Genomic DNA, 13,801 nt, shown 5'->3' with positions numbered 1-13,801 from the left:
TTTGACTCCCTGATTCCAGGACAGGTTATATTGTGTGAAAGAGCCGTTCATTTGACTCCCTGATTCCAGGACAGGTTATATTGTGTGAAAGAGCCGTTTATTTGACTCCCTGATTCCAGGACAGGTTATATTGTGTGAAAGAGCCGTTCATTTGGCTCCCTGATTCCAGGACAGGTTATATTGTGTGAAAGAGCCTTCATTTGACTCCCTGATTTGAATACTCCTACAACTATTTTTTTTGATCTGTTTATCTACAGAAAGTTACTTCCACGCTGATCTTTATCAGTGCGTAAATAAAACATCAATAATCTGTGGCCAATCTAGTAATTTTGGCCAAGGTAAAAAAGTATTTGAACGCACTTCTCGATCTAACATAATGTTTCTGATGTCCAGAAGCTGTTGTCGTAGTATGTACATTGTGTGTGTTCTTAACGCGTGTTTGTGCTAACTGGTCAGATTCGTTAGTCCGGACTGCCAGATTGTTAAGCGTGATTCATCACTCCAGAGAACGCGTTTTCCACTGCTCCAGAGTCCAATGGTGGCGGGCTTTACACTACTCCAGCCGACGCTTGGCGTTGCGCGTGTTGATTTTAGGCTTGTGTGCGGCTGCTCGGCCATTGAAACCCATTTTATGAAGCTCCTGACTAACGGTTATTGTGCTGACGTTGCTTCCAGAGGCCGTTTGGAACTCAGTAGTGAGTGTTGCAACCGCTACGCGCTTCAGCACTCGACGGTCCCGTTCTGTGAGCTTGTGTGACCTGCCACGTTTCCACTTCACAGTAACAGCACTTCCTGTTGACCGGGGAAGATAACAGCACTTCCTGTTGACCGGGGCAGCTCTAGCAGGGCAGACATTTGACCAACTGACTTGTTGGAAAGGTGGCATCCTATGACGGTGCCACGTTGAAAGTCACTGAGCTCTTCAGTACGGGCCATTCTACTGCCAATGTTTTGTCTATGGAGATTGCATGGCTGTGTGCTCGATTTTATACACCCGTCAGCAACGGGTGTGGCTGAAATAACTGAATCCACTAATTTGAAGGGGTGTCCACATACTTTAGTATATATGGTTTATGTCTAATATGTCTGTGTGTGTGTGTGTGTGTGTTTAATGTGTGTGTGTGTGTGTTTAATGTGTGTGTGTGTGTGTGTCTGTCTGTTTAATGTGTGTATGTGTCTCTCTCCTAGGGATCTGAAGCTGGACAACGTGATGCTGGATGCAGAGGGCCACATTAAGATAGCTGACTTTGGGATGTGTAAAGAGAACATGTTAGACGGAGTCACCACCAAGACCTTCTGTGGGACCCCCGACTACATCGCTCCTGAGGTAATGGAGTCTCCTCTTCTTACCCCTCTCCTCTCTTCTCCTATCTCATCCCCCGACTACATCGCTCCTGAGGTAATGGAGTCTTCTGTTCTGTTCTGCTCTGTTCTTCAGCCTCCTCTTCTTACTCCTCTCCTCTCTTCTCCTATCTCATCCCCCTCTCCTCTCCTCCTCCAGATCATAGCGTACTCCTCTCCTCTCTTCTCCTATCTCATCCCCCTCTCCTCTCCTCCTCCAGATCATAGCGTACTCCTCCCCTCTCTTCTCCTATCTCATCCCCCTCTCCTCTCCTCCTCCAGATCATAGCGTACTCCTCTCCTCTCTTCTCCTATCTCATCCCCCTCTCCTCTCCTCCTCCAGATCATAGCGTACTCCTCTCCTCTCTTCTCCTATCTCATCCCCCTCTCCTCTCCTCCTCCAGATCATAGCGTACTCCTCTCCTCTCTTCTCCTATCTCATCCCCCTCTCCTCTCCTCCTCCAGATCATAGCGTACTCCTCTCCTCTCTTCTCCTATCTCATCCCCCTCTCCTCTCCTCCTCCAGATCATAGTGTACTCCTCTCCTCTCTTCTCCTATCTCATCCCCCTCTCCTCTCCTCCTCCAGATCATAGCGTACTCCTCTCCTCTCTTCTCCTATCTCATTCTCCTCTCCTCTCCTCCTCCAGATCATAGCGTACTCCTCTCCTCCTCCAGATCATAGCGTACTCCTCTCCTCTCTTCTCCTATCTCATTCTCATCTCCTCCTCCAGATCATAGCGTACTCATCTCCTCTCTTCTCCTATCTCATCCCCCTCTCCTCTCCTCCTCCAGATCATAGTGTACTCCTCTCCTCTCTTCTCCTATCTCATCCCCCTCTCCTCTCCTCCTCCAGATCATAGCGTACTCCTCTCTTCTCTTCTCCTATCTCATCCCCCTCTCCTCTCCTCCTCCAGATCATAGTGTACTCCTCTCCTCTCTTCTCCTATCTCATCCCCCTCTCCTCTCCTCCTCCAGATCATAGCGTACTCCTCTCCTCTCTTCTCCTATCTCATTCTCCTCTCCTCTCCTCCTCCAGATCATAGCGTACTCCTCTCCTCCTCCAGATCATAGCGTACTCCTCTCCTCTCTTCTCCTATCTCATTCTCCTCTCCTCCTCCAGATCATAGCGTACTCCTCTCCTCTCTTCTCCTATCTCATACCCCTCTCCTCTCTTCCTCCAGATCATAGCGTACTCCTCTCCTCTCTTCTCCTATCTCATCCCCCTCTCCTCTCCTCCTCCAGATCATAGCGTACTCCTCTCCTCTCTTCTCCTATCTCATCCCCCTCTCCTCTCCTCCTCCAGATCATAGTGTACTCCTCTCCTCTCTTCTCCTATCTCATCCCCCTCTCCTCTCCTCCTCCAGATCATAGCGTACTCCTCTCCTCTCTTCTCCTATCTCATTCTCCTCTCCTCTCCTCCTCCAGATCATAGCGTACTCCTCTCCTCCTCCAGATCATAGCGTACTCCTCTCCTCTCTTCTCCTATCTCATTCTCCTCTCCTCCTCCAGATCATAGCGTACTCATCTCCTCTCTTCTCCTATCTCATCCCCCTCTCCTCTCCTCCTCCAGATCATAGCGTACTCCTCTCCTCTCTTCTCCTATCTCATCCCCCTCTCTTCTCCTCCTCCAGATCATAGCGTACTCCTCTCCTCTCTTCTCCTATCTCATCCCCCTCTCCTCTCCTCCTCCAGATCATAGCGTACTCCTCTCCTCTCTTCTCCTATCTCATCCCCCTCTCCTCTCCTCCTCCAGATCATAGCGTACTCCTCTCCTCTCTTCTCCTATCTCATCCCCTCTCTCCTCTCTTCCTCCAGATCATAGCGTACTCCTCTCCTCTCTTCTCCTATCTCATCCCCCTCTCCTCTCCTCCTCCAGATCATAGCGTACCCCTCTCCTCTCCTCCAGATCATAGCGTACTCCTCTCCTCTCTTCTCCTATCTCATCCCCCTCTCCTCTCCTCCTCCAGATCATAGCGTACTCCTCTCCTCTCTTCTCCTATCTCATCCCCCTCTCCTCTCCTCCTCCAGATCATAGCGTACCCCTCTCCTCTCCTCCAGATCATAGCGTACTCCTCTCCTCTCTTCTCCTATCTCATCCCCCTCTCCTCTCCTCCTCCAGATCATAGCGTACTCCTCTCCTCTCTTCTCCTATCTCATCCCCCTCTCCTCTCCTCCTCCAGATCATAGCGTACTCCTCTCCTCTCTTCTCCTATCTTATCCCCCTCTCTCCTCTCCTCCTCCAGATCATAGCGTACTCCTCTCCTCTCTTCTCCTATCTCACCCCCCTCTCCTCTCCTCCTCCAGATCATAGCGTACTCCTCTCCTCTCTTCTCCTATCTCATCCCCCTCTCCTCTCCTCCTCCAGATCATAGCGTACGTGTCTCCTCGCTTCTCCTATCTCATACCCCTCTCTCCTCTCCTCCTCCAGATCATAGCGTACTCCTCTCCTCTCTTCTCCTATCTCATGCCCCTCTCTCCTCTCCTCTTCCAGATCATAGCGTACTCCTCTTCTCTCTTCTCCTATCTCATCCCCCTCTCTCCTCTCTTCCTCCAGATCATAGCGTACTCCTCTCCTCTCTTCTCCTATCTCATCCCCCTCTCTCCTCTCCTCTTCCAGATCATAACGTACTCCTCTCCTCTCTTCTCCTATCTCATCCCCCTCTCCTCTCCTCCTCCAGATCATAGCGTACTCCTCTCCTCTCTTCTCCTATCTCATCCCCCTCTCCTCTCCTCCTCCAGATCATAGCGTACGTGTCTCCTCGCTTCTCCTATCTCATACCCCTCTCTCCTCTCCTCCTCCAGATCATAGCGTACTCCTCTCCTCTCTTCTCCTATCTCATGCCCCTCTCTCCTCTCCTCTTCCAGATCATAGCGTACTCCTCTTCTCTCTTCTCCTATCTCATCCCCCTCTCCTCCTCCAGATCATAACGTACTCCTCTCCTCTCTTCTCCTATCTCATCCCCCTCTCCTCTCCTCCTCCAGATCATAGCGTACTCCTCTCCTCTCCTCCTCCAGATCATAGCGTACTCCTCTCTTCTCCTATCTCATCCCCCTCTCCTCTCCTCCTCCAGATCATAGCGTACTCCTCTCCTCTCTTCTCCTATCTCATCCCCCTCTCCTCTCTTCCTCCAGATCATAGCGTACTCCTCTCCTCTCTTCTCCTATCTCATCCCCCTCTCTCCTCTCTTCCTCCAGATCATAGCGTACTCCTCTCCTCTCTTCTCCTATCTCATCCCCCTCTCCTCTCTTCCTCCAGATCATAGCGTACTCCTCTCCTCTCTTCTCCTATCTCATACCCCTCTCCTCTCTTCCTCCAGATCATAGCGTACTCCTCTCCTCTCTTCTCCTATCTCATCCCCCTCTCCTCTCCTCCTCCAGATCATAGCGTACTCCTCTCCTCTCTTCTCCTATCTCATCCCCCTCTCCTCCTCCAGATCATAACGTACTCCTCTCCTCTCTTCTCCTATCTCATCCCCCTCTCCTCTCCTCCTCCAGATCATAGCGTACTCCTCTCCTCTCCTCCTCCAGATCATAGCGTACTCCTCTCTTCTCCTATCTCATCCCCCTCTCCTCTCCTCCTCCAGATCATAGCGTACTCCTCTCCTCTCTTCTCCTATCTCATCCCCCTCTCCTCTCTTCCTCCAGATCATAGCGTACTCCTCTCCTCTCTTCTCCTATCTCATCCCCCTCTCTCCTCTCTTCCTCCAGATCATAGCGTACTCCTCTCCTCTCTTCTCCTATCTCATCCCCCTCTCCTCTCTTCCTCCAGATCATAGCGTACTCCTCTCCTCTCTTCTCCTATCTCATACCCCTCTCCTCTCTTCCTCCAGATCATAGCGTACTCCTCTCCTCTCTTCTCCTATCTCATCCCCCTCTCCTCTCCTCCTCCAGATCATAGCGTACTCCTCTCCTCTCTTCTCCTATCTCATCCCCCTCTCCTCTCTCCTCCAGATCATAGCGTACTCCTCTCCTCTCTTCTCCTATCTCATCCCCCTCTCCTCTCTTCCTCCAGATCATAGCGTACTCCTCTCCTCTCTTCTCCTATCTCATCCCTCTCTCCTCTCTTCCTCCAGATCATAGCGTACCAGCCCTATGGGAAGTCCGTGGACTGGTGGGCCTTTGGAGTTCTGCTGTATGAGATGCTGGCAGGACAGGTAGGGGTGTGTGTGTGTGTGTGTGTGTGTGTGTGTGTGTGTGTGTGTGTGTGTGTGTGTGTGTGTGTGTGTGTGTGTGTGTGTGTGTGTGTTATATTTGACAGTCTCGGTACATAGTCTTACAGTACGTAGTGCAGAATGTCAGCGGTGATGCACTGTGTGTCCCTCCCCAGCCTCCGTTTGATGGTGAGGATGAAGATGAGTTGTTTCAGTCCATCATGGAGCATCACGTCTCCTACCCCAAGTCCATGTCCAAGGAGGCTGTCGCCATCTGCAAAGGGGTGGGTACACACTGTCTGTCTGTCTGTCTGTCTCTGTCTGTCTGTCTGTCTCTGTCTGTCTGGCTCTGTCTGTCTCTGTCTGTCTGTCTCTGTCTGTCTGTCTCTGTCTGTCTGTCTGTCTGTCTGTCTGTCTGTCTCTGTCCATTACTCACTCACTCACTCACACTCTCTCTCTCACACACTCTCTCTCTCACACATTGTGTGACCTCTGACCCCTGTCTGTAGTTGATGACTAAACACCCAGGGAAGCGTCTGGGCTGTGGTCCGGAGGGGGAGAGGGACATAAAGGAACATGCCTTCTTCCGCTACATGGACTGGGACAAGCTGGAGAGCAAGGAGGTCCAGCCGCCCTTCAAACCCAAAGCTGTGAGTCTAACCTATAGAACCTCTCTCTCTATATATATATAGCCCTCTATATCCTCATTATAACTACCTACTACCCCTTTAAACCCAAAGCTGTGAGTCTAACCTCTCTCTATATATAGCCCTCTATATCCTCATTATAACTACCTACTACCCCTTTAAACCCAAAGCTGTGAGTCTAACCTCTCTCTATATATAGCCCTCTATATCCTCATTATAACTACCTACTACCCCTTTAAACCCAAAGCTGTGAGTCTAACGTGTGTGTATATATATATAACCTATATAACCCCTCTATATAACTACGTACTGCCCCTTTAAACCCAAAGCTGTAGACCTATAGAATATTCTATCTCCACTGGATCTGGTAAAAACAGGTACAGTGTCTTCAGAAAGTATTCACACCCCTTGACTTTTTCCAAATGTTGTTTTGTAACAGCCTGAATTTAAATTGGATTCACTTGAGAGCTTGTGTCACTGGCCTACACACAATACCCCTTAACGTCAAAGTGGAATTGTGTTTTTAGACATTTTTTGAAATTTTTAGAAGCTAAAATGTCTTGAGTGAATAAGTATTCAACCCCTTTGTTATGGCAAGTGTAAATAAGTTCAGGAGTAAATATGTGCTTAACAAGTCACATAATAAGTTGCATGGACTCTGTGTGCAATAATAGTGTTTAACATGATTTTTGAATGACTACCTCATCTCTGTACCCCACACATACAATTATCTGTGAGGACCCTCAGTTGAGCAGTGAATTTCAAACAAAGATTCAACCACAAAGACCAGGGAGGTTTTCCAATGCCTCGCAAAGAAGGCCACCTATTGGTAGATAATATATATATTTTTAAAGCAGACATTGAATATCCCTTTGAGCATGGTGAAGTTATTAATTACACTTTGGATGGTGTATCAATACACCCAGTCACTACAAAGATACAGGCGTCCTTCCTAACTCAGTTGCCGGAGAGGAAGGAAACCGCTCAGGGATTTCACCATGAGGCCAATGGTGACTTTAAAACAGTTACAGTTTAATGGCTGTGACAGGAGAAAACAACAACATTGTAGTTACTCCACAATACTAACCTAAATGACACAGTGAAAAGAAGGAAGCCTGTACAGAATAAATAATATTCCAAAACATGTATCCTGTTTGCAATAAGGCACTAAAGTAAAACTGCGGCAAATAAATTAACTTTATGTCCTGAATACAAAGTGTTATGTTTGGGGCAAATCCAACGCAACACATCACTGAGTACCACTCTTCATATTTTCATGCATGGTGGTGGCTGCATCATGTTATGGGTGTGCTTGTCATCGGCAAGGACAAGGGAGTTTTTTAGGATAAAAAGAAACAGAATAGAGCTAAGCACAGGCAAAATCCTTGAGGAAAACCTGTTTCAGTCTGCTTTCCAACAGACAGATTCACCTTTCAGCAGGACAATAACCTAAAACACAAGGCCAAATATACACTGGAGTTGCTTACCAAGATGACATTGAATGTTTCCTGAGTGGCCTAGTTACAGTTTTGACTTAAATTGGCTTGAACATCTATGGCAATACTTGAAAATGGCTGTCTAGCAATGATCAACAACCAATATGACAGTGCTTGGATAATTCTTTAAAGAATAATGTGCAAATATTGTACAATCCAGGTGTGCAAAGCTCTTAGAGACTTACCCAGAAAGACTCACAGCTGTAATAACTACCAAAGGTGATTCTAACATGTATTGACTCAGGGTTAAATACTTACCTAATCAAGAAATGAGTTTTACAAATTATATAATTTTTCTTCCACTTTGACATTCCAGAGTATTTTGTGTAATTCTTTTTTTTGTTGACATTTTAGTCATTTAGCAGACGCTCTTATCCAGAGCGACTTACAGTTAGTGAGTGCATACATTTTCATACTGGCCCTCCCGTGGGAATCGAACCCACAACCCAAGCGCCATGCTCTACCAACTGAGCTACACGGGAGATTGCTGATTTTTATTTTTTTTTGACAATTAAATCCATGTTAAACCCACTTTGTAACACAACAAAATGTAGAAAAAGTCAAAGGGTGTGAATACTTTCTGAAGACAAACAGCGATTGGTTCATTAATCTCCCAAGCCCTGCCCACAAACCTCAAATATCATCTGCCATTAGTCTGAGTCAACAGATGTCTCATTGAGGGGATTCCATTCATCTGACCCGGGCGCTCCTCCCTCACCACTTTAGCCCGTTCACGTCACGCCATAGACTGGTGCCCTGGCGGCTAAGCATAATCCAATACGCCCACTGGTTGGCGTTGTCACGAGGTCACAGGATGCTGAGGCTTCATTGGCTCATTTGAAAGTCCAAGATGTCCGAATTGTGATTGGTTGGCTGATAACCAATACAATATTCTCATTCTTACGTCACTAGTCCATTCATCCAATGACCAGCCTTTACCCCTTGAGTTTCTGTTATTTTCTTTGCCACTAGGATTGTCTTAAGTTGGCATGAAATGAAACAGCAAAACGCTGCTGGGAATTTTTTTCATATTTCTATTATGTTGTGGATGAGGACTGGATGACTTTCCATCCATCTACTTCATTATATTTCTATTATGTTGTGGATGAGGACTGGATGACTTTCCATCCATCTACTTCAGTATATTTCTATTATGTTGTGGATGAGGACTGGATGACTTTCCATCCATCTACTTCATTATATTTATATTATGTTGTGGATGAGGACTGGATGACTTTCCATCTACTTCATTATATTTATATTATGTTGTGGATGAGGACTGGATGACTTTCCATCCATCTACTTCATTATATTTATATTATTTTGTGGATGAGGACTGGATGACTTTCCATCCATCTACTTCATTATATTTCTATTATGTTGTGGATGAGGACTGGATGACTTTCCATCCATCTACTTCATTATATTTCTATTATGTTGTGGATGAAGACTGGATGACTTTCCATCCATCTACTTCATTATATTTATATTATGTTGTGGATGAGGACTGGATGACTTTCCATCCATCTACTTCAGTATATTTCTATTATGTTGTGGATGAGGACTGGATGACTTTCCATCTATCTACGTCAGTATATTTCTATTATGTCGTGGATGAGGACTGGATGACTTTCCATCCATCTACGTCAGTATATTTCTATTATGTTGTGGATAAGGACTGGATGACTTTCCATCCATCTACTTCATTATATTTCTATTATGTTGTGGATGAGGACTGGATGACTTTCCATCCATCTATGTCAGTATATTTCTATTATGTTGTGGATGAGGACTGGATGTCTTTCCATCCATCTACTTCAGTATATTTCTATTATGTTGTGGATGAGGACTGGATGACTTTCCATCCATCTACTTCAGTATATTTCTGTTATGTTGTGGATGAGGACTGGATGACTTTCCATCCATCTACTTCAGTATATTTCTATTATGTCGTGGATGAGGACTGGATGACTTTCCATCCATCTACTTCATTATATTTCTATTATGTTGTGGATGAGGACTGGATGACTTTCCATCCATCTACTTCATTATATTTCTATTATGTTGTGGATGAGGACAGGATGATTTTCCATCCATCTACCTCATTATATTTCTATTATGTTGTGGATGAGGACTGGATGACTTTCCATCCATCTACTTCAGTATATTTCTATTATGTTGTGGATGAGGACTGGATGACTTTCCATCCATCTACTTCAGTATATTTCTATTATGTCGTGGATGAGGACTGGATGACTTTCCTTCCATCTACTTCAGTATATTTCTATTATGTTGTGGATGAGGACTGGATGACTTTCTGTCCATCTACTTCAGTATATTTCTATTATATTGTGGATGAGGACTGGATGACTTTCCGTCCATCTACTTCAGTATATTTCTATTATGTTGTGGATGAGGACTGGATGACTTTCTGTCCATCTACTTCAGTATATTTCTATTATGTCGTGGATGAGGACTGGATGACTTTCCATCCATCTACTTCAGTATATTTCTATTATGTCGTGGATGAGGACTGGATGACTTTCCATCCATCTACTTCAGTATATTTCTATTATGTTGTGGATGAGGACTGGATGACTTTCCATCCATCTACTTCAGTATATTTCTATTATGTTGTGGATGAGGACTGGATGACTTTCCATCCATCTACTTCAGTATATTTCTGTTATGTTGTGGATGAGGACTGGATGACTTTCCATCCATCTACTTCAGTATATTTCTATTATGTTGTGGATGAGGACTGGATGACTTTCCATCCATCTACTTCAGTATATTTCTGTTATGTTGTGGATGAGGACTGGATGACTTTCCATCCATCTACTTCAGTATATTTCTATTATGTTGTGGATGAGGACTGGATGACTTTCCATCTACTTCATTATATTTCTATTATGTTGTAGATGAGGACTGGATGACTTTCCATCCATCTACTTCAGTATATTTCTATTATGTTGTGGATGAGGACTGGATGACTTTCCATCCATCTACTTCAGTATATTTCTATTATGTTGTGGATGAGGACTGGATGACTTTCCATCCATCTACTTCAGTATATTTCTATTATGTTGTGGATGAGGACTGGATGACTTTCCATCCATCTACTTCAGTATATTTCTATTATTTTGTGGATGAGGACTGGATGACTTTCCATCCATCTACTTCAGTATATTTCTATTATGTTGTGGATGAGGACTGGATGACTTTCCATCCATCTACTTCAGTATATTTCTATTATGTTGTGGATGAGGACTGGATGACTTTCCGTCCATCTACTTCATTATATTTATATTATGTTGTGGATGAGGACTGGATGACTTTCCATCCATCTACTTCATTATATTTCTATTATGTTGTGGATGAGGACAGGATGATTTTCCATCCATCTACCTCATTATATTTCTATTATGTTGTGGATGAGGACTGGATGACTTTCCATCCATCTACTTCAGTATATTTCTATTATGTTGTGGATGAGGACTGGATGACTTTCCATCCATCTACTTCAGTATATTTCTATTATGTCGTGGATGAGGACTGGATGACTTTCCTTCCATCTACTTCAGTATATTTCTATTATGTTGTGGATGAGGACTGGATGACTTTCTGTCCATCTACTTCAGTATATTTCTATTATATTGTGGATGAGGACTGGATGACTTTCCGTCCATCTACTTCAGTATATTTCTATTATGTTGTGGATGAGGACTGGATGACTTTCTGTCCATCTACTTCAGTATATTTCTATTATGTCGTGGATGAGGACTGGATGACTTTCCATCCATCTACTTCAGTATATTTCTATTATGTCGTGGATGAGGACTGGATGACTTTCCATCCATCTACTTCAGTATATTTCTATTATGTTGTGGATGAGGACTGGATGACTTTCCATCCATCTACTTCAGTATATTTCTATTATGTTGTGGATGAGGACTGGATGACTTTCCATCCATCTACTTCAGTATATTTCTGTTATGTTGTGGATGAGGACTGGATGACTTTCCATCCATCTACTTCAGTATATTTCTATTATGTTGTGGATGAGGACTGGATGACTTTCCATCCATCTACTTCAGTATATTTCTATTATGTTGTGGATGAGGACTGGATGACTTTCCATCCATCTACTTCAGTATATTTCTATTATGTTGTGGATGAGGACTGGATGACTTTCCATCTACTTCATTATATTTCTATTATGTTGTAGATGAGGACTGGATGACTTTCCATCCATCTACTTCAGTATATTTCTATTATGTTGTGGATGAGGACTGGATGACTTTCCATCCATCTACTTCAGTATATTTCTATTATGTTGTGGATGAGGACTGGATGACTTTCCATCCATCTACTTCAGTATATTTCTATTATGTTGTGGATGAGGACTGGATGACTTTCCATCCATCTACTTCAGTATATTTCTATTATTTTGTGGATGAGGACTGGATGACTTTCCATCCATCTACTTCAGTATATTTCTATTATGTTGTGGATGAGGACTGGATGACTTTCCATCCATCTACTTCAGTATATTTCTGTTATGTTGTGGATGAGGACTGGATGACTTTCCATCCATCTACTTCAGTATATTTCTATTATGTTGTGGATGAGGACTGGATGACTTTCCATCCATCTACTTCAGTATATTTCTGTTATGTTGTGGATGAGGACTGGATGACTTTCCATCCATCTACTTCAGTATATTTCTATTATGTTGTGGATGAGGACTGGATGACTTTCCATCCATCTACTTCAGTATATTTCTGTTATGTTGTGGATGAGGACTGGATGACTTTCCATCCATCTATATTTCTGTTATGTTTCTCCTCTTCTTCATGTGTTGTTTTTCCCCTTTCATCCATCCATCCATCCCTCTCTCTCCCTCTTCTCTCTCACTCTTCCACAGTGTGGTCGCGACGCAGAGAACTTTGACCGTTTCTTTACGCGTCACCCCCCCGTCCTGACTCCCCCTGACCAGGAGGTCATCATGAACCTGGACCAGGAAGAGTTCCAGGGATTCTCATTTGTTAACCCAGAGTACCCCTGACGTGGACTGACCCAATCACGGCGCTGCATTCGCTCCATGAATCCTGCCCCCCCCCCCTTCCAGATCTCATATCATTTCATTACAGGATACGGTTTAGGACCAGGGCTGTATCCCAATGATCTCTCCTCCACTCCTGAAGTGTGCACTTGTTCACTACTCCCCACAAATGTAGAAACATTGGATTGGGGTATGCCTGGAGTAGAGTTTCCATTCACCACTCATTTCCTGTGAACAAGTGGCAGGTAGATTAGTGGTTAATAGCGTTGTGCCAGTAACCGAAAAGGTCGCTGGTTCTAATCCCCGAGCCGACTAGGTGAAAAATCTGCCGATGTGCCCTTTGAGCAAGGCACTTAACCCTAATTGCTCCTGTGAGTCGCTCTGGATAAGAGCGTCTGCTAAATGACTCACATGTAATGTAAATGTAACAAGCGCATACTTTGGGAGGAAGGAGAGAGAATTGGGACATGGGCTTGTCCCTAACCCATATCTACTGTTCAAACCCAAACATAACCACTGATCTAGGACCAGATTCCCCTGCCCCAGTCCTAACCTGAACCATTATGGAGATGGAATAAGATCTGACCTCTTATCAGCGGTTAAAGACAACTTCTACTCAACTGAACAGATGGACCCATGTGTATGAATCTATGATGCTGAATCAACCGATGACCTAATCGATGCTCAAACAATCAGTGACATTCCCCCTCAACCAATCAAATGACCTCCACACTGATCTGGGGACCAATATTGACCAACTGATCAAACTGATCGACATTCCATGAATTATCAATCACTGTAAGAATACTAGAAATGTTATGAAAAAAAGTGTAATGTTACGATAATGTTAGAATCATGTTATTACAGGGAAGGAGGGATGCTGGATATATGTACCCCCCCCCCCCCCCCCCGCCCTGCTGTCATCACCACACACACACACACACACAATGTTACGTTACTGTGAAACTGTGCCAAAGCAGGGTCAGAGTTCAGGGTCCAGTGTCCTCCATTACAGAGACGCACTGCAGCCATTTTGTGCCACAGAACCCAACAACCCCACACACCTCGGATAGCGTTCACTGCAACTGGAAACATACAGA

General features: G+C 44.6%; 1 protein-coding gene across 2 annotated transcripts in view; it reads left to right on the top strand.

Annotated features, from left to right (window-relative positions):
- LOC311117572 (protein kinase C beta type-like) overlaps positions 1 to 13,801 on the top strand; it is a 97,724-nt gene that overhangs the window by 76,609 nt on the left and 7,314 nt on the right. Inside the window, exons 13-17 of one of the 2 annotated variants that reach the window (XM_084192504.1) lie at positions 1,189 to 1,327; positions 5,416 to 5,496; positions 5,670 to 5,777; positions 6,003 to 6,143; positions 12,564 to 13,801. The exon at positions 12,564 to 13,801 is cut by the window's right edge and continues 2,309 nt beyond it. In XM_084192504.1, the coding sequence (XP_084048630.1) occupies positions 1,189 to 1,327; positions 5,416 to 5,496; positions 5,670 to 5,777; positions 6,003 to 6,143; positions 12,564 to 12,704 (610 nt within the window). In that variant the 3' untranslated portion in view covers positions 12,705 to 13,801. The remainder of the gene's footprint in view (positions 1 to 1,188; positions 1,328 to 5,415; positions 5,497 to 5,669; positions 5,778 to 6,002; positions 6,144 to 12,563) is intronic. The other variant, XM_084192505.1, reaches the window with a different exon arrangement.

Source organism: Coregonus lavaretus (genome assembly GCF_964263955.1).
Source record: "Coregonus lavaretus genome assembly, contig: HAP1_SCAFFOLD_892, whole genome shotgun sequence".
NCBI classification, from domain to species: Eukaryota; Metazoa; Chordata; class Actinopteri; order Salmoniformes; family Salmonidae; genus Coregonus; species Coregonus lavaretus.
The sequence above is the reverse complement of the archived record's forward strand: the minus strand, read 5'-3'. Positions and strand labels throughout refer to the sequence as shown.